This window comes from Notechis scutatus, chromosome 1 (genome assembly GCF_049901735.1).
Source record: "Notechis scutatus isolate UNSWTSFEM ecotype Mainland chromosome 1, rNotScu1.2, whole genome shotgun sequence".
Classification (NCBI taxonomy): Eukaryota; Metazoa; Chordata; class Lepidosauria; order Squamata; family Elapidae; genus Notechis; species Notechis scutatus.
The window spans coordinates 234,113,973-234,138,504 of record NC_142009.1 but is presented as its reverse complement, the minus strand read 5'-3'; the positions used below and the strand labels follow the sequence as shown (position 1 = coordinate 234,138,504).

Here is a 24,532-nt window from a genome sequence, read left to right as displayed (position 1 = left end):
TTCAGATACATAGTCTAGATCTTTTTGTAGGGTAGTAGTATTGTCTGTGGTATTGAACAGCTTTACATCATCAGCGAAGAGAACGCAATTGCTCTTGATATGATCGCAAAGGTCGTTTATGTAGATTATGAAGAGAGTTGGTCCTAGAACACTGCCTTGGGGAACACCACTATTGACAGGTACTGGATTTGATAGGGCGTTCCCAATTTTGACCATTTGTTGTCTGTTTGACAGGAATGCTTCTATCCAGTTATTCAGTTGTCCAGAGATACCATAAGATTTTATTTTTAGGAGTAGTTTGTCGTGTACCACTGAATCAAAGGCTTTGCAGAAGTCTATGTAGATTGCGTCTATTGCTTTGCCCTGGTCGAGTTGTGTAGTCCATATGTTTTTGCAGTGTAAGAGTTGCAGATTACAGGATAGTTTTTTTCTGAAACCAAATTGTTTATTGGAGAGTAGGTTGTTTGTCTCTAAATGGAGGATGATGGATTGATTAATAATTGATTCCATGACTTTACAGGTGACGCAGCATAAGGAGATTGGTCTGTAATTTTCAACTAGGCTTGGGTCTCCTTTTTGAAGATAGGGATGACTGTGGCTTGTAACCATAGGTTGGGCAAGGAGCTGGTCCTGAAAGATTTTTCAAAGATTATGCTTAGAGGTTTGGCTATGGCAGTGGATAGCTTTCTTAAGAAGTAGGCACATATTCCATCCGGTCCAATAGATAGAGATGGTTTTAGGTTGCGTAGTGCTTTTCAACGTTGTCTACTGTAAAATCGATATGTATTAGATCATTGTTGTTATCTGTGGTACGGCTAGGAAACATTGGGCATGATCCATTACTGTTTACAAACACTGAGCCGAAGAATGTGTTAAAGATGTTGGCTTTAATGGTGTCGTCGCTGCAGTCTTTACCATCGGGTCCTATCAAGGAGGGATGGACCTTGAGTCTTTTAGTTTGTTGTTTACAAAATTGTAAAAAGCACGGGTGGAATTGGTGCTTAGAAGGTTTTCCTCTTGTTTAATGTGGTAATTGGTGCATTCGGTCTTTATCTGGTGGCATAAATTTTTGTATCGGTTTTTGAAATTAGCAACGTGACCAGATTTGTTTTTCCGCCAGAGTGATCTCTTTTTGGATTGAAGTTTCCTTATTGATATGGGTAATCTGCTTTTTGTTTTGTTTTTGGAGTTGTTGTTGGAACATATAGTTTGATGACTCTTTTGACTTCAAGTAAAAATATGTTGTAATGGTCTTCAACAGTATTGCATCCAGTGAATAGAGATTGCCAATCGAGGGATGAGAGATCATTATCTATAAGATCATAGTTGCCTTTTTGAAGTTACAATTAGGGATGACATCATTGTGGTGATTTTTGTGTGGACGTATGTTGAGGCAAAAGTCAATTATATTGTGGTCACTACTGGAAAAGGGTTCTTTGGTTTGTATTCCGTAAATTAAATTCAAACTATTGCAGAAGATGAGATCGAGGCAGTTGTTCAGTCTAGTGTTGTTGGTTACTAGTTGTTCAAGACCTAGATTTGTAATAGCATTGTAGAAGGTTGTGTGTATGATTTCAGTTGTACAATTATTTAGGGTCCAGTCGATATGAGGTAGATTGAAATCTCCAAGAAAGATAAAAGGGTATGGGCAGGATGTAGCCCATGTTAGTAGTGTATTTAGCTTGTTTACATGTTCGATGTCATAATCAGGTGCTCTGTAACATAGTAAGAATCGAATTGTGATATTTAAGGATAGTTCACAGATGATGGTTTCAGGAAGGGCAAGCTCCTGGGTAACTTGGATATTTTTAGATGTAAGGATTTTTATAGAATATAGCAACACCACCTCCTCGACGATTTTCACGATCTGATCGGTAAACATGATAGTCTCTTACTGTGGTAATGGAGTCGGGAGAGATGCATTGAGCCATGTTTCACAGACAAATATAATGTAGAAGTTAGCCATATTTAAGAGGATAAGAAATTCAGGTATTTTATTCACGAGGCTTCTTGCATTGAGTAGTTTGCATTTAAGTCCGGCAGCAGTTGGGATTGAGGTAGTTGGGGGCGTGCGTGCCTAGTCTTGGGTGATGGTGGGTGGTGGGTAGTTTTTTTGCTAAACTTTAAAAGGAGGTATGGATGCCATACTAAAATGCTAATATCACTTTTATTAAAATGCAAATAAAGAAACCTGAATACCCAGACAGGTGACACAATAATCTCCTAGAAGGACAGCTGACAGTATCACTTTCAGCAGTTTAAATCCTCAGTTCATTTTTCTGACCAGTACTACTTTGTCTAACCCATAGGCTTACTGTATATTCAAACAGAAATGGATACAGGGAATGAAAGTTTTTTCTACATTTCAGTTCTTGCTCCCATTAATTAACCCTACCATTCAGCTGTCCTGGCACATCAATAATCTTAAACTTAAAAGATGCTCCACTTTAGGCAAAATTTATATTCTGAAGAATTCCTAAAGGGACTTTGTGCTGCTCCTCCAAAACTCAGACACACATTCAGATCCCATTTGGGAGCTAGGAAAGTAGGGGGGGAAATAATTCTGGCCATTGTGATACTCTCCAATAAGTTTCAAATATTGGAAACTTTTATGAAAATCAAACCTTCCCTTTTATGAAAATCCCTATAGATGTGAGATGGAGCTGAAATTTGTCACAAATCTGCAGATTATTTTCAGTTTCACAATGCAGCAGGACAACTTTTCCAAAAAGAGAAATTTGGAAATTTTATTTTTAGAATATTATTTCCAAAATCTAAGGGTAGTAGAATATAGGAAAGAAATGGCAGAGAGAAAAGATTCACAAGCCACCTTCTGTTGCACCCTCCTATAAAACAAAAACAAACAAGCTGAGCTTTCAGAGAGGTAATATGAATTAGTCAGCAGCTAAACATTTAAGAGTTTACGGCACTTTCAAGACTAATAACTTTATTATTTAATCAATATAGGCAAACCATGTCTTTAGATGGAATTGATGTAGTTTCATCATGCTTATCTGAAACTGATGGACCACCTGGCCTTCCACTTTTCTGATGTTTTCATTTTTCCTTTTCGGTGGTATCAATACTTCCTTTTTTTCTTTTTCTTTTAGATATGTGTGCTGATTGGCATTGCCCATGTCTTGGTCATCTACCGGGTTGTGGTGACAGTAATCTTTACTCAGTCCAATTCAAAATTCCTTCAAGAGAAAGCCACTACAGTGGCAGTCCTGACGGGTGCAGTGATGCATTACTTGAGCATCATCATTATGACCAAGGTACACACTACTGCTTGTTTTGCAGCTGTCTTGTTTTGCAGGCACTCTGTGTTGTGGTTCGCCGGCAGCCTGTACAGATGGCAGCGGAATCAGACAGTGGGGAAGAATGGGGACCAGTCTGGGAATCTGGATTGGACTTGGACGAGGGTCCTTCATCCGATGCAGAGATGGGGCTAGGACACTCTGGGAGTGGGGTGCTGACTCTGGAGCCTCCGGAGTCTGGCAACAGCGAGGCAGAGGAACAAGGGGAGCCTGTTCCCAGTGCGTGTGTGCACAGAGCTGCTAGAAGGCAAGAGCAATTGAGACAAAAGGGGTGACTTGGGAGTAAGGCTTGGAGGTGATTGCCCCTCCCATTAGGTATAAAGGACAGGCAAAGGTGAAGAAACCTTTGTAGGAAGCAAAGTCGTTTGTACTGTTCGGATTAATCCTTGAAGCTCTGTGCATACTTTGTACTTCGGTTTTTTATAGTTCATTTGGCACTTTAGTTGTTGACAGCAATTCAAAGGAAAGAAATGTGGGTGCTTATCTTGAGGGACTGTTTGGGAGTCATTACGAGCTGGGAATGAACATAATTCCCAGTGTTGAAATAAAACAAGAGTTGTTTTAACTAAGCAAGTACTTAATTACGGTCTTGGAAGCCTTGGTCAGAATACTTTGCACTTGTATAATTTGTATTTCTGTTGCAGGTGAACAAGTATATTGCACACCTTCTCTGTAAAATAGGTAAGAAGCATCTGATGCTGTGTACATTCATCCTTCTATTTGAATGTGTGTGTGTGTGTGTGTGTACTGCAGCCTGTTTTCATCTGTTGCTGTCCAGCTGTTTTGGACTGTAACTTCTGGCAGCTCAAGGTAGCATGAGCAATCATGAAGGATAAAGCAGATTGTATTTCAATACAACTGGAAAACAACTTGATAGTTAAAGATTTCTGTAGGGCAGGGATGTCAAACTGAAGGCCCGCAGGCCAGATCTGTCCCTCGGGATGCTTAGATCTTTGCCTGCAGGGCTGCCCTTGAAACAGTGAAGGACCGGCCCGCGGTGCCTCTGCCAGTGAAAACAGAGTTCAGGAGAGCCACGTGCGGCCCACCGGGCTCCATTTTCGGCTATGACGACCTCCTGCAACCCTCTGCCAGCAAAAATGGAGCTCGGAAAGGCTGTGTGTGGCCCACCCAGGCTCTGTTTTTAGCTGAGACAGCCTCTTGCAACCTTCTGCCAGTGAAACCAAGCTTGAGAGGGCTGCGCATGGCCCTCCTGAGCTCCATTTTCGCTGGCAGAGCACTCTGGCCACCACAGGCATCCTCAATATGCATGACGTCAATCTAGCCACCCCCACCCTAGCCATGGCCACCTGGCCTCCCGAGGTCAAACACAACCCTGATGTGACCCTCAATGAAATCGAGTTTGACCCTCCTGCTGTAGGGGATGAGTGAAGACTCACTACAGAGATGTTCAATGCTGCATGAAAAATACATTCTTGAAACTGAGTAAGGCATGCATGAGACAAGACCAGATGTCCCAAGGACTGTAACTGACTGTATGGTTTTGTGCTTTTCCCCCCTAGAGAGGCCAAGATCATTCAGCGAGCGAGAGAAAAGCTATACAATTAAAGTCTTCACCTTCCAGTTCTTCAACTATTTCTCTTCTCTGATCTACGTTGCTTTCTTCCTAGGGAGGTAAACAGTAAGTAGTGAACTTGGGAGAGTTAGATATTGGGCATCTGCAGGTATTAGAGCTGAATCTCAAGATCTAAGTTTTATTGAAAATTTTGCCACATTCTGAAACTATAGGATTCCTACCCTCACTTCTCCATTTATCCATGTCCTTTGAAAATCTGACTCTAGTTTTTGATGTTTGAAATGCTGTTTTTTTTTTTTACCACTGTTGGAATTTTTTTATGTATCATTCTATACATGATAATTATCAAAGCTATAATTAGGATTGGAAACAATTTATATTTTAATCTCACTTCCTTATTAGGATTAATGGCCATCCAGGATCTTATGTACGTGTGGCTGGCAAATGGAGACTGGAAGAAGTAAGCTACTTTACTACAATCCCCTTTTCCCACTCCTCTCTTGATCTCCTATTAAATTAATTTCTTCTTTCATCTCTTTTTATTCATCTCTTAGCATATTGGGATGGTTTAAATCTTGGCTCCAGATGGAGATTATTCTGTTGCTTAAATCTTAGTATGACTTTTGACTTGCACTCTGAACATTCTATAAAAGTTATCAGAAGGAGGCATACATGTGTTCATGACAGTAATGGGTAGGTGTGGATGCAAGATACATAAAACAAATTCAGATCATGTACTTAGAACCAATTGGGTCGATCACTCTCTCTCAATGTCATATTTGGTCAGATGATTTGGGAGAGGATAAAATGGAGAAAAAGAAGACCTTGTATGCTACCTTGAACTCTTGGGAGGGAAAGCTGGACAAAAACATAAGAAATGTACAGACGTGCATCCTTTTCTAGTTCTTTCTTCATATGCCTTTTGCAGAGTGAGTACCAAAAAAAAAACAAAAAACATTTGAAGCATACTTCAGTTACAACACATTCTTTTTTCTTTTTCTAGTGTCATCCCAGTGGTTGCATGACAGACCTTTTCATTCAGATGTTTGTAATTATGACATTAAAGCAAACTTTCAGCAACCTCGTGGAGTACTGGCTTCCGTAAGTAGATCAAATTCATCTCCCTCTTTATTTTTCCAGATCATTGCACATTTACAGCTCAAATGAAACTATTTTGTGTGTGTGTGTGTGTATATATACGCATGCAATGACAATTTCAATTCTGGGAAAAGAAATTATGAATTGTACTTCTTCTTTGGCTTCAGGGCAAGGAAGGAGTTTTGTTCTTTCAAACCACGTGAGCCAATATCTAGGAATAAGGTGGGGCCTCTCTTCCTTTGGAAGTTGTGCTGCAGCCCATATGCTTAAATCATCAACATTTAGGATACAACATCCTGCGATACAGTTAGTTTCTTCAACCTGGGTCTTTGCCTGTGAGATATACAGCCTGCATTTTTATATCAAATAGTTGGAGAACCATGGCATGAAGGAGGCTCTCTTGCACTTGGCGATTGTGGAATAACAACATTCTGTGCCTTTTCTTTCTACTATTGTGATTCTTCTCCCGTGCACACATGGTAGCTCCGTATAAGCACTTTGAAGTAGGGAGCGAGGGCAAGGACTTCACGTGCCTGGGCTTATACATATGGTTACAACAGTTTGCCCCACTGTGGGAATCCTTGAGCTGGTAAACTGCACAAATATTTCTTGAACTGATATCAGGCAGCTTTTGCACTTAAAAAAAAAATTTTTTTTTTTTGTCAGCAGCCAGAGGGCAGCACAGTGACATAATGATGATGTACAGAGTGGCAGCTTTCTGCAGGATTACAATTATTATGACAGAGGAGGCACCATTTTTATTTGTTTTGCAGTGTAAAGGTGCATTAAGCCTCTCTGGAACTTAACCCATTTGATTTCTTTATTCTCCCAGTGAAGTTTGATTGGAAATATGTTGTCAAATTTAGCTGACAATTGAAATTTCTCTGGGACTTTGAAGTCTGGAAGTGGTTTTGGATCTGGCAATTGCCCACCTCATCATATATAGAGAAGAAATTTTAGAAATTGCCTCACTTCTTAAATGGAACATGGCTAGTTGTTTTCCAAGCGTTTCTACATTAATATAGGTGAGCATGTTATGGATCCCGTCTACAAAAGAGTTTCATATAATGGGATCTGGGAAGAGAACCTTTGGTGCTGTGGTACTGACTCCTGGCAACGCCATCTTTCCTGAGGTTAGATGGGCTCAATCTAAGAGTGCCATCAGGATCCTGTGGCCACAGAGACCCTCCAAGATAGCTGTGTTGTCTGTGAGCTGTCGGCTGGCCTTTTCATGAACTTTTTTTTTTTTCAATGAAGTCCTTAGTGCTGTCTCAGTTTGGTTGTTTTCTTGCAGACATTTCATTACCCAACTAAGTAACGTCACACTGAAGAAGCAAGCTCAAGAGAGCACCAAGAACTCCATCCCTGAGCTAGAAACATTCTCTTCTATTGATATTTTTTAATGCTTGCAGTTAATTGTTTTAAATTTTATTTATATGTGTTTGATTTTGCTGTTTAATGTGTGAGCCATTCAGAGTCAGGTGAGATGGGTGGCTATGTAAATGTAAAGAAATACCAAGGGAACAGAAGTGTGGTCTCCAGTGTGAATCAAGCCTATGAATAACTGTTTTCTTTGCAGGAACATTTGAACGGTTATTTGGAGAGAGATTTATGAAGTGTTCAGATATCCTAGCCTTTATGAAAAAAAAATTAACTAACAAAAAATTGTGAAAAAGAAAGGCAATCTGATTACCTGAGAATTTGGGAAAATGGGAGTTGGGGTTTCCCATTTGGGGAAGTCATCAAGTTGCAGGATGGGTGGATTATGTCTGTTGTTGGCCTCCTTAAGCGTGAATATTCATGAGCACCTTAACAGTCGACAGCTGTCTTCTTTTGAATTTTACTTTCCTTAATATTACATATTTGCCCCTTCAGTACCCTAACCTACAAGTGCCGTCTGCTGTGCAGAAAAGCCCAAAGGATTAATGTGGAGCAGATATCCCAGGACTCGTGCAAGGAGGAATGGCTGTGGAACTATCAGCTCAATGAAGTCAACGTCTTCACCTTGTTTGATGAATACATGGAGATGAGTAAGTGAAGTTCAGTGGAAAAGCTCGCAGAACATTATAAGACACGGCAACCTGCCATGCGGGTCAAACTAAGGTTAGAATGCTGGCTGTTTTGTCAGTCGAAGCTACACAATAGTTTTGAGGAACACAAGAATAAAATACCTGTATTATTGCATTGATTGGTTTCAGTTCTTATCACCAATTTTTGAGAGAAATATTCTTGATCATAGTGATAATGTTAACATCTTGAATCCAACTTGTATATGCCCAGTACAGTTAAGGTATTGCATTGTCACTCATAAAGCGCAAGCATTCTGAACTAGAGCTCCCATAAGATGTTTTTTTAATGACAGATGTTTTCCTTGGAAAAGAAATAGACATTAATGTGCTCTATCACCTGCAAGTTCTTGGACTAGAATATGCATATCCTTTTTCACCCAACAAATTTAGTAATCGAAAGGTCGTGTTTTTTAATTTCCTGCCTCTTTTCAACCTTTTCTTTATACCTGTAGTGATCCAATACAGCTTCACCACTATTTTCGTGGCTGCTTTCCCCCTTGCACCATTGCTGGCCTTTATCAATAACCTTTTTGAGATTCGGCTGGATGCTATCAAAATGGTGAAACTGCAGAAGCGAATGGTGCCCAAGAAAGCTAACACCATTGGTAAGATGCAGATCAAAGAGATTTTTCCCCCCAGCCCATTTGGTAGGCCTGTTTCATGTGTCAAAACAGCAATTTTACTGTGATAAGGTATTCTTTTGATGCAGCTGCTTTTAAACAAGGGGATAGAATTTTGGGATTGAGTCAAATGCTTTGATGGTCTTTGAGGTCCAGAGCAATACATCAACTCAAGCCTTATGACTAAAACCATTGAAGTACAGCCTCCCAAGTCAAGATATAGCTAGGTTTGGCCAGAGCAAGAAGATCCAGATAGATGCAATTTGGAGAATGAAAATGAGAAATGCAACATTCCCAGCTTACTCTCTCAACCAGTGTTTCTCAACCTTTTCAACTCCAATGCCCAGAATTCCCCAGCTAGCAAGGTTAAAGTTGCCAAGGTTGAGTAACTGCTCTAAATAACGCACAGGTCACCACATTGTTCCATATCGCTTTTTTTCTCAGAGTAAGAAAATTCTTGTTATGCCAATTAATTAATTGCAGGCTATAGTTCATTTATATTCTACATTTTCCACATATAATGCTATTCAAAGCAGTTTGCAGGAAAAGGACTATTCTTCCCTATGTGGGGCAGGGGTAAGGATTCATTACAGTTAGGGCAAATTCTCTTTCTTCCATATATTGACTAAGACAGTATCTCCTTTGTTTTTCACTCCTTTTACAGGTATCTGGTACTACATCCTAGAAATAATTGGTATACTCTCTGTCATTGGCAATGGCCTAGTTATTGCCATCACCTCAGATTTCATCCCCATGCTGGTGTACCAATATACATTCAGTCCATGCAAGCAGAAGAACAATACTGGCATTGAGTTAGTATTTTCTGAAATTCTAACATGGCTGTTAAATATAATGTATAGTTTATTGGTTCTTTATTTAAATAAATATATTGTTCATAATTTTCCTCTAAGCTTAAGGCTACTAGAATAAAAAATATGATTAATCCTCCTCATTGTTATCATCATAGGAATATAACTGGGTTTTTAAAACATTGTAAGTTTCTAAGGATTAGTGAGCTTGTATTTGTAGTGTACCTGTTGCTTCTCTTCCCTGTTTGTATGACATGTTTATCTATGGTAAATAATTGTAAATAACTCAGTTCAGTGGCTTGATTCACATGATAAGATGAACCACACAGGCTGGCTTCCCACTACTAAGCAATCTAAAATGTAGTTAAATAGCTGTGAGTGTCATGTGCTTATGGCCTCTTGGTGTATGGTTATGGAGAGGAGTAAAAAGGTAGGTAGATTAAAATGAAGAAAAAAATTAGAATTAGCCGAATAGAGCAATGCTTGAAAACCACAGAAAGGGAAATTAAATAGGTTTTTAGACTGGCCACATTTTGCAAAATGTGTGTGACAGAATATACCTGACTTTTCCTCATTAAAAAATAAATATTGTCCCTTTATTGATGGACTTCTTTTAATCATAGTACATGCATGTCCTGTAACCAAAAATATTGCACTGAAGAACAATATCTCCCGTGCTCGAACATCAAAGAACCCAGTGACTTTTAAGCACTTTCTAATTTAATCCAGATGCATATACATGAAATATTTTCTTTCATGTTTCATGTAATAATGAAATTACAATGTATGGGCAAATTATTGTATTAGGCAAGTAACTGTAATTTGCAATTGGAAATCTGAAACATGGCATGTCTTATCAGTGTTGCTAATAGGAACTTCAAAAGAATTAAGATTGTAAGTATATATTGTGATGAATAGGACCGGACATGGAATGGGGCTTTTTTTCAGGATCATTTGATATCTTATTCCATGGCAGTGCGTACAGTAAAGAGGACTTATGATAGAGGACTCTATCATCTATCCATCTATCGTTATCTAACTATCTAGCTATCATCTATCTCCTTGAACCTGGGATTTGTTCCTGCTGCTTTTAAAGGAAACAACTATAAGACCTTTACTGACAAAGTTGTTTCTTGACACAGAAGTCCTTTCCAATTATAGCCCATTATCAAATATTCCATTCTGGAATCTGAAAAATGACTGAAAAAGTGATGGACGGATTTTCTGGATTAATTTCAGTCAGGGTTTCATCTGGGATAGGGTACTGAGGCTGCTTTAGTCACCTTGGTATATCACTTAGGTAGATGTGAAGGGGTACCAAAATCTTCTTCTGTATCTACAAGGCATCTTAACAAGGTTACCCTGAATGTTAGAATGAACCAAAGGGGAAAAAAATGACGAAATAAAATTATCTTCTTGTACAAAAATTGTTTTACAACCTACAGAATTGCATACTGACTATTGCTTTGTTGTGCTTCCGTAGCTGTTTGACAGGTTATATCAACCACAGCCTTTCAGTTTTCAATGTCCAGCACTTTGAGAATACTGTGAATCTGACGGACCCAATGGGGAATAAGATAACCCACTGCAGGTATTGTCTAATGCCTATCAATGTTCCTGTGCCCTCCGATTCAAAACAGAAAGTACACAGCAGGCCAGACAATGTTTTTGAATGTACGCCTCCTCCTTTACTATCATTTGTGTTCAGCAATGACAGGACTGATTTGTACCAAAATTGGTTTTACCTATATTCACTAGGTACTAGAATTTATTTTATGGTATTTCTGTTTTGCCTCTTTAGAAGTTAAACAATAAATTACATTAAAATAAACAATATTAGAACAAACTTTGTATTGGCATTCTAAAAGCCTTTGCCTATTGAAGCAAGAACAGCCATTTTAAAGCAGGGACAAAGTTTGTGAAGGAGGCTTGTTGGGAAAGGGGGAAAAATAAATAAATGGGGAAGTTTACCTGTTTCTGTCCACTTTCTACAGGTACCCAGACTACCGGAACAGTGATGATTACAGCCATTCTATTAAGTTTTGGCACATTTTTGCTGCACGTATTGCCTTTCTATTTGTATTTGAGGTAAGTGTTTGGCTTGCAAAAGCATGGAGCTAGTCGTGTGCAGAGAGCAAAACAGAAGTAGTTTTGGGGAAACTATCTATGAGCATGGATAACCACTGTCGAACCCTGTTGAAGATGATGTACAAAACCTTCTGCCAAAAGGCAACTTTTGTTTGTAAGGCCCCACCACCCCACCCCCGACCTCAAGCCCCACCACATTTCTTTATCTGAAAAAGCATCTCATCCTTCACAGGCATTGTGCTCTCTTCCTTTGCGCCTGTGAAAGAAAAGCAGAGTGGATTGTGTGTAAGAGTGAGAGTGGAGCATGATAGAGAGCAGATGAGTGGGATGGGAAAAGGGCATCAACATCTGCATCCAAGCAGTGGACTTGGATTGTGGTCTTCCTAACTGTTGTTGGCATTCAGCTTCCAGGGTAAACATCCAGAGCCAATACAGCTTGCCTTAATGGTCTATAGCGGGGGTGTCAAACTCAAGGCCCATGGGCTGGATCCAGCCTGCAGGGTGCTTAGCTCTGGCCTGTGGGACCGCCCTGGAAACAGTGAAGGACTGGCCCATGGTGCTTCTGCCAATAAAAACGGAGCTTGGGAGGGTCATGCACAGCCCTCCCGAGCTCTGTTTTCACTGGCTGAGCGCTGCAGGAGGCTGTCACAGCTGAAAATGGAGCCTGGGAGGGGTGCCCCCAACACAAGTGACATTGAGCTGGCCACACCCATCCCGGCCATGCCCACCCAGTCCCTGAGGTCAAACACAACCCTCATACGGTGCTCAATGAAATCGAGTTTCATTGGTCTATAGTTTTACTGGATGTTTGATTAGTTCAGCAGGATGTATCACACTGAGAGCTTTTGTCTCCTTCAGCAAAGTGTGATTGATATCCATATCAGTTGCTCCATCCTAAACAGATGATTAGTTGAAATCTTGCCTTTTCACAGTTCCATATTAGTTGAACACCTGTCTTTTAATAGTTCCATAGCAGGAGAAGATTATCCTCAGGAACTAGGACTTTATACAGCAGCAGATAAATCAGGATGGAATCTAGCCTCTTGACCAGAGAAATTGACCAGGGAAAATATCCTGCTTTAAAGAAGCTGCTGATATCAGAATTTTTCCTCCAAATCTGTTTGCAAATAGGAATCACTTCTTATCTGCCAGGTATTCAAGAGGCCAGATCTGTTTAGGATTAAAGGTTAAATTATGTTTTGTCCTAGGATACGAACATCGTTAGAATCCCCTTTCCAGATACTTTATCTCATACCTTGAACACCATTTCCAAGATTCAGAAGCAGTGGTGAAATGCTACCAATTTGGCCCGGTTTACCTGAACCAGTAGCAAAAATTGCTAGTGGTTCACCGGTAGTAAAAAAAAAGAAGCTCCGACTAGCAGCTGAAAGGAGAAAGAAAAGCACAGGATTGGTGCTCCCACCTGCCCCTGAGCCTTTCTGTTCTTTATCCTCTCAGCCGATTGGCGCGGCAGAGCCTCAGCCGGTATTTGGAAAGCTGCGTGCACACATGAAGTGCACGATCACCGAACTGGTAGGGAAACTGGTAGGGAAATCCCACCACTGTTCAGAAGGCATCACCTTATCTTAGTTGGATTTACATTTTATGCTAATCCATAATGTGTGGTTAATTTGACCTGATGTATGATTTCTAAATTTGGGGTTTAGGCTTCATGCGCAAACCAAACCACTAGTTTGATAAACTATAAACTCACCATTAAATCAGAGTTGGCACAAACAGGGTCCCTGACCATTGCATCTGGATGATCAATGATGATTTCTGTGTGATGGTTGATTTATAATGCTATTATAATTCTGAACTGGTAAACAGTAGTAATTAAAGTAATCCATGTTCCAAGTAGTTTAGAAGAGCAGTTTTCTTGATTAAATATTGCCAAGAAGATAAAGCAGCTGTTGTGCCTGGAGGAATAATATGATAATTCTCTCATCATTTTCCAGCATGTGGCTCTATGCGTTAAACTAATTGCAGCATGGTTGGTCCCTGATGATCCCAGAAGTGTTAAAAATGATCAGCTGAAAGAAAAACGCAAGAAACTAAAACAAAAACTCCAGTAAGTGTTTATCAAGAACAAAACTCTCAAAAACCTGATATTGAATACCAAGATTGCCAGTTGACATTTGGGGACAGTCATCTTTTCCAAATGTATACAGGTAGTCCTCGACTTACAACAGTTCGCTTAGTGGCAGTTTGAAGTTACAATGGCCCTGAAAAAAGTGACTTATGATGACCATTTTTCACACTTACGACCATCGCAGCATCCCCATAGTCATGTGATTTACATTCGGGTGCTTGACAACTGGTTCATGTATATGACAGTTGCAGTGTCCCCTTGGATGACCCTATAACAGGGGTGGGCAAACTTTTTGGCTCGGGGGCCGCATTGACTTTTAAAATTTGACAAACGGGCCGGGTCAGCACAACATTTTTGGGAATCGCCCCCCACCCTTCCCCCCCTTCTTCTCCTCCTTCCCCTCCCCTCGGAGGCCCCCTGAGTCAGGAGTTGCTACCGCCGGCGCAGCTCCGCGCGGCTCCAGTCCCGCGTTGCCTCGGGAAGGGAAAGGCAAAAAGGAAGAGCCCCGGCGGCGCTTTGCAACGGCAGCAGCGGCACCGGAGGCTCAGGCTCAGTGGCTCCTGGTTTTGCCTTTCCCTTCCCAAGGCAACGCGGGACTGGAGCCACGCGGAGCTGCGCCGGCGGTAGCAACTCCTGACAGCCCCAGCCGGACACCTGAGCGCAGCCCGGGCGGAACTGCCTGCTGCTGCTGCGGGCGCTGCTGCGGGCGTCTGGCTGCCCAAGTAAAGAACCGCACCAGCTCAGGGCAACTGAGGAGCAAGAGGGGAAGCCAAGGTGATCTTTTCATAGCAGTCAACTTCGCTCTCTTTTGCTCCAGTTAGGTGCTCCCGGCATGCACAAGGAGCATGAAGGGAGGCAAACACCACACGGATGCATTTTAAAAGTCAGAGAACTTTGCCCAAGACTTCTCGTGTATTCAGGGGCTACACCTCTCCCAACGATGAGTTGGTGGCGATCTAACAAAACGTCTTCCAGCTCTTAAAGATTGACTTTAAGAGCGCCCCCATGGAAGAAGCCAAGAACGAGAACAAAAGTAGAGGCGGCGGGGGCAACAGGGACATGTGATGGGTCCCTCCACGGTCCCCTCCCAGGTGACAGCCAGGGCTTTGGCACCTACTTTTTTCCTGAGAGGTGCGGTGTCTGCCTCCCTTCATACTCCTTGTGGAGGGACACACATGCCCCGTCACCCCTGCCGCCACTACGTTTGTTCGACTTCTTCCATGGGGGCACTCTTAAAGTCGACCTTTAAGTCGTCCCAGTACATCTGTCCACCTGCCCGGCACCCGCCCTCCCGGAGCACGCTTTCTTCCTTCTCCTGGAGAATGTGCCTCTTCCAGCCCGGCCTGGCCCGGCCAGCCAGCAGGTGACCACATGTCCTGGGGCTTGTCGTGAGATGCCTGCAGCATGCTCTGTTCTATGTGTCAGGCCCAGCAAATCCGAGCAGCCGGCGCATAGAACAGGGTGGTGCCGGACCATTGGAGAAGCGGAGCAAAGCCGGAGATTAGTAGCTGCCTCTTTCGGCGCAGAAAGCTTCCCCCAACCAGCCGGCTGGTCTCTTCCTCCTCGGCCATACAGAACAAACAGGCAGAGAAGGAGGAGAGCAGCTGGCCAGTTGGGGAGGCTTCTTGTGCTGCGAAGACACGGCTAATGATCTCCGGCTCCGCTCTGCTTCTCCAACATCCGGCGCCGCCCTGTTCTATGTGTCAGGCCCAGCAAGTCCGAGCAGCCAGCGCATAGAACAGGGTGGTGCCAGACCATTGGAGAAGTGGAGCAAAGCCGGAGATTAGTAGCTGCTTCTTTCGGCGCAGAAAGCTTCCCCAACCAGCCGGCTGGTCTCTTCCTTCTCTGCCTGTTCTGTATGGCCGAGGAGGAGGAGACCAGCCGAGAAGCGCGCTGCCAGGCGGGGGCCACGCGGTGCAGGGCAACACGCCACTGCTCGGCCCTGGCAAGGGAAAGCAGTGGGTGTTCCCCGGGTGGAGACCTCGGCCCCTCCACCAGGGAAGCGGCTGCCCAGCTCCGTGTTGTGTGTGCGATTTTTTGGCGCGCGGCCTCTTTTGGCCGGCCTCGATTTTTTTTCCAGAGGGGAATATATTTTTTTCAGAGGCGGGCCGTATTAAAATGACCAACGGGCCGGATGTGGCCCGCGGGCCTTAGTTTGCCCACCCCTGCCCTATAACAAACAAAGTCAATGGGGAAGGCAGATTCACTAAACAACCGTGTTACTAATTTAACAACTGCAGTGATTTACTTAACACCTGTGGCAAGAAAAGTTTTAAAATGGGGCAAACCCCCCCGCCAACAAATTTCTCTTCAGCAACTTAAATTTTGGTCTCAATTGTGATCATAGGTTGAGGACTACCCGTACATCTTCTTTGCTTTCCCATTGGAACATATTAATTAGCTAAATATTTATATCGGGCAAATATTTGATTGTAAAAAAAAAGTGTATTCCCTGAGAACCTTTCCAGAAATAAACTGGCAAAGATTAGGATTAGCACAGCAAAAACTCATTTGCTTTGGCTCTTGTGAGCCCTGAGTTGATGCTGTAACCATTGACTCCCTTTAGCATTGACTGCCTTTTCTGAACAGTACAGATGGAATCACGGAATGTGAGTCCGCTTCTTTGTGGTTGTGGCTTCCTTGTGCATTGGCAAGAGAGGTAAACGATAAAAGAACCAAGCAAGCCATTGTCTTGATTATTCCAAATACCAGTAGTCCTTGACTTATAATAACCATTCACTTCCAAGTTTAAAATTGTATTAGTTTATAACAAGGATCTTCAAACTTGACAGCTTTAAGATTCTGTGGATTTCCAGAATTCCTCCACCAGTCATGTTAGCTCAGGAATTCTGGGAGTTGAAGTCCACCAGTCTTAAACTTGCCATGTTTGAAGACCCGTAGTTTATAATATAAAACATAAAAATATAAAATAAAATAGTGAGAAAATAAGGGAGGGAGAAGGGAAAGAACAAAGGGAAAAAAAGAAAGAAAGGACATTGAAAAGGCATTCCTTTCGGTGCAGTAGAATAAGATAATAATATAAAACCCAACTTTTTACATTTACATAGTAATATAAACTACCGTATTTATCGGCGTATAACACGCACAGGCGTATAACACGCATCTTCATTTTAAGAGGGAAATTTCAGGAAAAAAAATTAAATTTCTAAATAAAAACTTTGAAGCAAAATAAGGGTAGCTCAGAACTTTTTTTTATTAATATTATTACCACTTATAAGGTAAATCAGTGGTCCCCAACCTTTTTGTACCAGGGACCGGTTTCAAGCAGAAAATTTTTGCAAGGACCGGGGGGAAGAGAAGAGAAGGAGGCTTCGCTCTCTCGCTGCTCCACCATCCAAGGAAGAAACTGCTTCAAAGAAGCGGGGGCTTTTCCTGTCGCCACAGCTATTCCGGCGCCCGTTTCACCCCCACTCCCACCCGCGCGCGCTTCAATCCACAGTGTCCCATTCTGCCTGCCTGCCTTAGTTTCTGGTTGTTTGGGAGCAGCTTCGCTGAGAATAATAACTATTCGCCTCTTTTACTCAGCCGAAGCTGTTCCGATTCAACCATTAACGAAGGCAGGCAGGCAGGCAGAACGGAGCACTGCAGGCGGGCGGGCGGGCGGACGGGGTGGGGTGGGGGAGAAACGGGCGCTTCAGGGAAGCTGCAGCGACAGGAAAAGCCCCGCTTCTTTGAAGCAGTTTCTTCCTGTGCTGGTGGAGGAGCGAGAGAGCGACTGAGAGAGCTGATCCAGAGAGAAGGACAGGCTTCGGTTGCTTCCTCCTCCCCTTCTTTCATTTGTGTCCTTGATCCCCGATCCCAGCAGCATTCACCGAAGGCTTCTTAACATTATATCGGCGTATAACACGCATACATCATTTGCCCCCTATTTTCAGGGGGAAAAAGTGCGTGTTATACGCCGATAAACACGATAGCTATTTCTATAACAATCCCATCTAATTGATAAACCCCAAATTGATTTATAGCCATTCACTTAGCAATTGTTCAGAATTATCCCAGACCTGGAACAGGTGCTTTCTAATCTGTAAAGCACTTCTGTCCATTGTAAAATGTCATGTCACCCACTTCTTGGTCACATGACATTTTAGGTGCTGGGCAACTGGGCTTTCCTTTGGAACTCTTTGCGATGTCCTCTGGTCACATGACTGTGATCTGTGACTTTTTTTTTTTTGCGCTACTTTCCAGCATTTTTTACTGGGAAAAAAAAGCCCATTCAGAAGAATGGGTTTGCATGACACTCGCTTAATAACTGGTGATTCGCTTAACAGCTGCTGCAAAAATGTTGTAAGAGCATGAGTCCTTCAACTTACAACTGGAAATGCAGTCCCAATTGTGTTGGTAAGTCAAGGACTACCTACAGTATAAGTCTTTGAGGAGCCAATCCTGTCTTGATTTTCAAACCCAGTCCAAGTCAGATTGGAATCCATTTTCATTCTTACTCTGGGATGAATTCCCACACCTTTGAGAACATTACCTCTGCTCAAATTGTTTTGGAGCTTTTTTTCATATGGTTGAAAGCCTCCTGGATACAATCCTGGAAATACAATATAAGCTTCAGTCATTTGAACCTGAAGATCCCACTTTAAATAACTTCTTTGCTGTTCTATGAATCAAATCAGTTGCATCCATGTACATTTGTGGATGTGTTTGTTTCATTTGAAAAGACTGACTAGGACTAGGGTACTAACTAACCATACTATTCATGGATACTTTTGAACTTACATAACATGAAGAATGAGCAACCCCTTGTAGGATTAAAATCACCGCTTGTTTTATAGATCAGAAGTTTCTTTTTTCTGAGCTCAGAACTCTACCTGACTATTGAATAGAATCTTGGAAGCTACAATTCAAAAACTAATGGGCAGGGCAAAAATAAATCATGATTTTGTTCAGACTTAATTAGAATGCAAGATAATTACACCCTGGTTATTATTAAATAATTCCATTATTCTTATATTTTAAATATGTTTTGAATGGATTTGGAAGGCTTCCGAGAGATTTCCAAAAGGTTTTCAAGGGCTGAGTGCACTTCAGTTTTTGATTATTGTCTGTTCTGTTTTGCAAAATTGAATAGAGCATTGAGTGGAACCAAAGAAGCACCAGTTTTAATAATAGAGATGAGGAAGCAGACTTAGTTGTTGTTTTTAAGTAGATCCTGGTGTCCATTCATTGTTATTCTGGAAGCCACATTGAAAGTGTTTTATCTTACTAACCAACGATAATGTTTTCGATAACATCAGTACAGTCTCAGCAAGCCTCCCACCTCAGAAATGCAATCAGTAACTGCAGCTCTGTTTCTTTATCAAAGGTAATTATTAATTTGACCAGCAGATTGTTGGCAGGAGAGTCCAAATGACAGTAGTTCCTTCACCACTTTTTTTTAATCAAGCAGAAAGGGAGGACCTCCTTAAAAGCAGAAAGCCAGGAGGAGGAGGAGGAGGAGGAGATGTGTGTGTGTGTGTGTGTGTGTGTGTGTGTGTGTATGTTGTATACTCTGGAAAGAATAGCAAAATTTGAATTACAAAAAATGAATAAGAGATTGTCACTAGAGGTACAAGTGGCTATAGACTACATAGCATCAAAACTCAGATGTCTTCGAAGATCAGCTAAATGATCAGCTATTCGCTTGGGAAGTCTGTTCCCATCCTGTGTTTTTTCTCTTTTGCCATTTGTGCTAAAGGTGGGGAATTGTGTACGTACACGCATGAATTTGTTTATGTAAAAAGTGATTGGTATATACAGATGGGAATAAATGAATTATATAACTGGAATACATTATTTAACATTGCAATTAATTTTAATTACTTGTTCTGTATTTAGTTCATATCCCGTTGTCTTACATGGACACTGTAGGTTTTAACAGATCTCTCTCTCTCTTTCTCTCCCTCCCCCCTTTCTCTCTATATAGAGTCCTCGACTTATGACAACAGTTGAGCCCAAAATTTCTGTAGTTAAATGAGACAGTTGTTAAGTGAATTTTGTCCCATTTTATGATCTTTCTTTCCATAGTTGTTAAGTGAATCACTGCCGTTGTTAATTTAGTAACATAGTTATTAAATGAATCTGGCTTCCCCAATGACTTTGCTTATCAGAAGATAAAGATATCCAAAGCTGATCACATGATCCCAGGACACTGCAACTGTCATAAATATGGGTCAGTTGCCAAGTGTCTGAATTTTGATCATGTAAACATGGGGATGCTCAATGGTTGTAAGTGTGAAAACAGTCATAAGTGAATTTTTCAGTGCCAATGTAACTTTGAATGGTCCCTAGATAAACTGCTGTAAGTTGAGGATAACCTGTATTACTAAAACTCCTGTTCGTCTATGTCAGGGGTGTCAAACTCAATTTCATTGAGGGCTGCATCAGGGCTGTAGTTGACCTCAGGGAGCTGGGTGGGTGTGGCCAACTGGGTGGGCATGGCCAGCTTGATGCCACTCTCTAAACTGCTGGGATGTTTCCTCTTTGCATTGGGTAGACCGGGCTGAAGCCACACTGGCCTGATCTTTCCTCTTTGCACTGGGTAGACTGGGCCAATCTTTCCACTTCATATTGGGTAGACCAGGATGGCCCTGTGGGCTGGATCCAATGACATCATGAGCCGGATGTGGCCCGCGTGCCTTGAATTTGACACCCCTGGTCTATGTGTAACCTTTAACAGGTTGAAGTGGTACATTGTAGGTGACAATTTTTAAATAAGGAACCTCAAAATGGGTTCAAGGGAAGCCTCTGCAGCCTTGGGAGGCTGAAAAACAAGCCTTCCGGAAATACCAGAAGTGCTGAAATAGGCTCCCTTGAGCCTCTGGGAGGGTGAAAACAGCCTCCGCTGGGCTCCAGAGGCCCTCCAGAGGCTGAAAACGGGCACTTCCGGTATTTCCAGAAGACCTGTTTTTCGGTCTTCCGAGGCTGCAGAGGCTTTCTTCGAGCCTCCAGGAGGGCGAAAACAGCCTCAAGCAGGCCAAAAATCAGCTGGGAGGCACGTGCATGCACAGTGCAGGAAAGTTGGGTTGGGGCTCACATGCCCATACAGATGGCTCTGCATGCCACCTGTGGCACGCATGCCATAGGTTCACCTTCATGGGGCTAACTTGAGGAATGTGTCCAAAACCCAGGACCTATGAGTCCCGTGGAATTAAAATTTGTCAAATTAAATAAAACTTCTTATACATATATCCAATATATTATAAAATATGTCCTGTGTTTAACTATGGTGAACCAACTCCTGTGGTCCTAAAGGTGCTTTTTTTTTTCTTAAGAGGCAACTGGACTTTCTGATTTTTCTTTAAGGACGTTTTGCTTCTCATCCAAGAAGTTTTTCTTCAGGTCTGAGCTCTGAGCTTCTCATCCAAGAAACTTCTTCAGCTCTGAAGAAGCTTCTTGGATAAGAAGCGAAACATCTTCAAAGAAAAACTAGAAAGTCCAGTTGCCTCTTGAAAAAAACAAAACACACCTTTGGGACAACTATGACCTGGATGACTGAGAATCTCCATAGACAACTTCTGTAGTGTTTGACTGTGCTATATAGTTCAACATGAGCTGTTTTCAAGGCAGATATCTCTCTGAATATCTCCCCATCTGGTAGCGCAGTTGTTAGAATGTAAGTATTTCAGTCTAACTCTGCCGACTGCCAGGAATTCCATCCTGATGGGGCTCAAGGTTGACTCAGCCTTCCATCTTCCTGAGTTCAATAACATGAGGACCCAGATTGTTGGGGGCAACATGCTAACTCTGTAAACCATTCACAGAGTCCTGTAAGGCAGCATGGAGCAGTATTAAGTGCTACTGCTATAGTTATTGCTACATTTTAAAGAACTTTTCCAGTACATTAAAAGTTCTGCCATTATTGAAGATGTTGAAGAATCTGGTAAGGAAATATCTCTGAAATGATGATCCATGGGGTCATAGGTTTTCTAGTATATAATAAACATAACTCATACATGAATGTATGAATAAACACAACTCATATATACACAAGTGTGTCATATGGATACATTCACGAAGGTATTAGGAAATAAAATTTTCTGAATTTATTACTGCTGAATTGGTTACTACTGGTTAATAAGAGAGAAAACTAAGCATTGCACAGGATTTGTGTCTATTTCTACATATAGAAACAATATACTGTATAATCCTACCTTCCTTTGGAGGAGTTATTATGCTTTTGGGGCATAACTGGTTTATATAATGTCCATTTCACGGTGTGGCTCAGGAAATATATAGGAGGCTCCCATATATTTCTTTATTAAATTACTGCCATAATTACATGGTCTCCCAACTAAATGCAATAACAATGCATTTAAAGCAATGCAATTAAAATCTGTGGTAAAGAGATTAGACTAGGTTCCAAGTGAAGGCTGTTCCACGGAATTGGAATCACTACTGAAAATAGCATGTCCTGACCTCAGGTTCCCTCACTTTATGAAGGGAGCCATCAATAATTTTTTTAGAAAGAGCATATTGGGCAAGTCATTTCTAATTGGAGAAAGTGGTCTGTAAGCATCTAAAATACAGGTGCCAAGCTATAGAAGTTCATGGGAAAACAAGTTGAACTTTATATACTGTCTGGTGGAATGATGTCCATATTTCAAACACTTTTAAGGGTTTCTCTTTGAAGTTCCGACTTCTATACCATATTCACATTCATTCTTATATCCTTGTATCTCAGTTTTCTGTAAAAATCTGACAGATGTACAAGGGTGTCCTAAGATTTCCTATATCAGTGTAAGCAAGGCCACACCTCTTAAAGTCCCAATTGTTGCATTGAATTATATATAATTCAAAGGCTGCTGAGTGCAACTGAAGTTATAAAAACTACTTCTCTGTATTTCAGAGCAATGGATGATTCCACGGAAATATAGTAAAACATGGTGAACACATCACACAAATAGCAACAAGTGCTGAATGAAAAGGTGCTACAAGCTTTGAAGATGCTAGCAGAAATCTGCAGCCACACCCAGTCTATTACTTGACACTGTTCTTGAATTTTATATTTTGTCACCAAAATAACTTTGGATGGTACAACTGCTTTGAAATGTCAGTGTTTTTAGGAAACATTAGACTAAATGAAGGAAACAGTGATCAGATGACATGTCATGGTCTGTAATACAGCATTGCAGAAGGCCAGAAGCATTTTTAAATGTTCCATTTTCTTCTGTAAGAAGTTACAGTCAGAAAATCATTTGTGACCTTTGTGGTCAATTAACATCTACTCAGACATGCTATTTACCTTGTTAACTCAGACTGATAATCCAGTACTATAGAAAATCCCTGAACAGTCACTCACTTCATGTAGAACAGGGGTGTCAAACTCAATTTCATTGAGGGCTGCATCAGGGTTGTGTGACCTGGGAGGGCTGGGGTGGGTGTGGCCAGGATGGGCGTGGCCAGCATGATGTCACTCATATCAGGGGTGGGTGCCTGTGCTGGCCCAAGCGCTCTTCCAGCAAAAACAGGCTCCCGAGCTCTGTTTTCCGCTGTGACAGCTTCCTGCAGCCCCCTGCCAGCAAAAACGGAGCTTGGGCAGGGGCACGCACATCCCTCCCGAGCTCCGTTTTCCTTGGCAGAGGCATCATGGGCTGATCCTTTGCTTTTTCCAGGGCAGCCCCACAAACTAGATCTAAGCACCCCACTGGCCGGATCCAGCCCATGGGCCTTGAGTTTGACACCCTTGATGTTGAATATCAGGACCTTGTATTCTTCATTTGCTGATAATCCTTGATTAGGGTAAACATATGCTGCTTGCCTAACAGAGTCCTTAGCCAAACACCCCAATGTGTAATTCAGCCTGTATTAAACATCCAATATTTCCTTTACAAATAATCTGAAACTGCTCCTGATATTTAGAGAGCTAACACAGAAACACTTCAAAATGCCTCTTGCCTTTACTGTGCTTGTCATTTTCCCAATCTTTGCATGCCATTTTGATATATAAGAATAGATTTCTCGTATATCAGTTTTAAGAGTAATCCAATTTGCCACTAAAAATGGGCAGTTTTATTGTGATCTAATGCATACATTGTAAGGCCTAAATTATGCACAGTTCCTGATCCCACATTCCAATAAGAAGTTGAGAAGATACTTTTATTCGAGTTCTTTTGTGTTTGTTTTTTTCTCTATTATTTATATTTTTTCATTTACAATTTGGGTTATTAGAGATTCTTCATGCAAGTGATTCTGGAGCCTAATATATAAAGAACATTCTGCCTAATCCAGAAGTAATATATGTCATACAAAAATGAATTAATTCAATCAACTTAGAGAATCCTGTTTATCCCAGAAGGATAAGTTTACAAAAATGCTGGGTCCAGCAAAGATAAAAACTGTGGTAAAATTAATACATATAAAAAAGAGGATTTATTAGGAATGTAGCTTGTTGGAATCTGGGTGATGTGTGAGATGAGCTTCAGTTGCTGAATTGATTTTGATTTTTATATGCTTATGTTTTCCTTCCAATCAAGTGTCTAATAATGCTGAAAACTAAAGGGTGCCTGAAATTTTGTCATTGTTTATTTACCAACTTAAATTTGAATTAATTTAGTATACATTTCATCTGTAGCCTACAGATGAACAAAACAAATAAATAAAATTTGAAGTCAATATGTCAGTAATATTCTGCTATTATCATCTTTTAATTTTGATTTCCTCATGCTTCCCTATCTGTGAGTTTAATTTGTTTGCATTAAGTTACTTGTATTACTATCAAAAAGGGACGTAGTGGCTCAGTGGCTAAGATGCTGAGCTTGTCAATCAGAAAGGTTGGCAGTTCAGCGGTGCAAATCCCTAGTGCCGCATAATGGAGTGAGCTCCCATTACTTGTCCCAGCTTCTGCCAACCTAGCAGTTCGAAAGCATGAAAAAATGCAAGTAGAAAAATAGGGACCACTTT

At 41.5% G+C, this 24,532-nt stretch overlaps 1 protein-coding gene across 1 annotated transcript in view; it reads left to right on the top strand.

Moving 5' to 3' along the window:
• Window positions 1–24,244, top strand: part of ANO9 (anoctamin 9) — a 60,570-nt gene extending 36,326 nt beyond the window's left edge. The window contains exons 13-24 of the mRNA XM_026668163.2: window positions 3,111–3,275; window positions 3,962–3,998; window positions 4,838–4,949; window positions 5,254–5,311; window positions 5,855–5,952; window positions 7,825–7,979; window positions 8,471–8,623; window positions 9,303–9,450; window positions 10,931–11,038; window positions 11,442–11,535; window positions 13,494–13,606; window positions 22,479–24,244. Of these exons, the coding sequence (XP_026523948.2) occupies window positions 3,111–3,275; window positions 3,962–3,998; window positions 4,838–4,949; window positions 5,254–5,311; window positions 5,855–5,952; window positions 7,825–7,979; window positions 8,471–8,623; window positions 9,303–9,450; window positions 10,931–11,038; window positions 11,442–11,535; window positions 13,494–13,606; window positions 22,479–22,506 (1,269 nt within the window). The 3' untranslated portion in view covers window positions 22,507–24,244. The remainder of the gene's footprint in view (window positions 1–3,110; window positions 3,276–3,961; window positions 3,999–4,837; window positions 4,950–5,253; window positions 5,312–5,854; window positions 5,953–7,824; window positions 7,980–8,470; window positions 8,624–9,302; window positions 9,451–10,930; window positions 11,039–11,441; window positions 11,536–13,493; window positions 13,607–22,478) is intronic.
• Window positions 24,245–24,532: the final 288 nt, after the last annotated feature.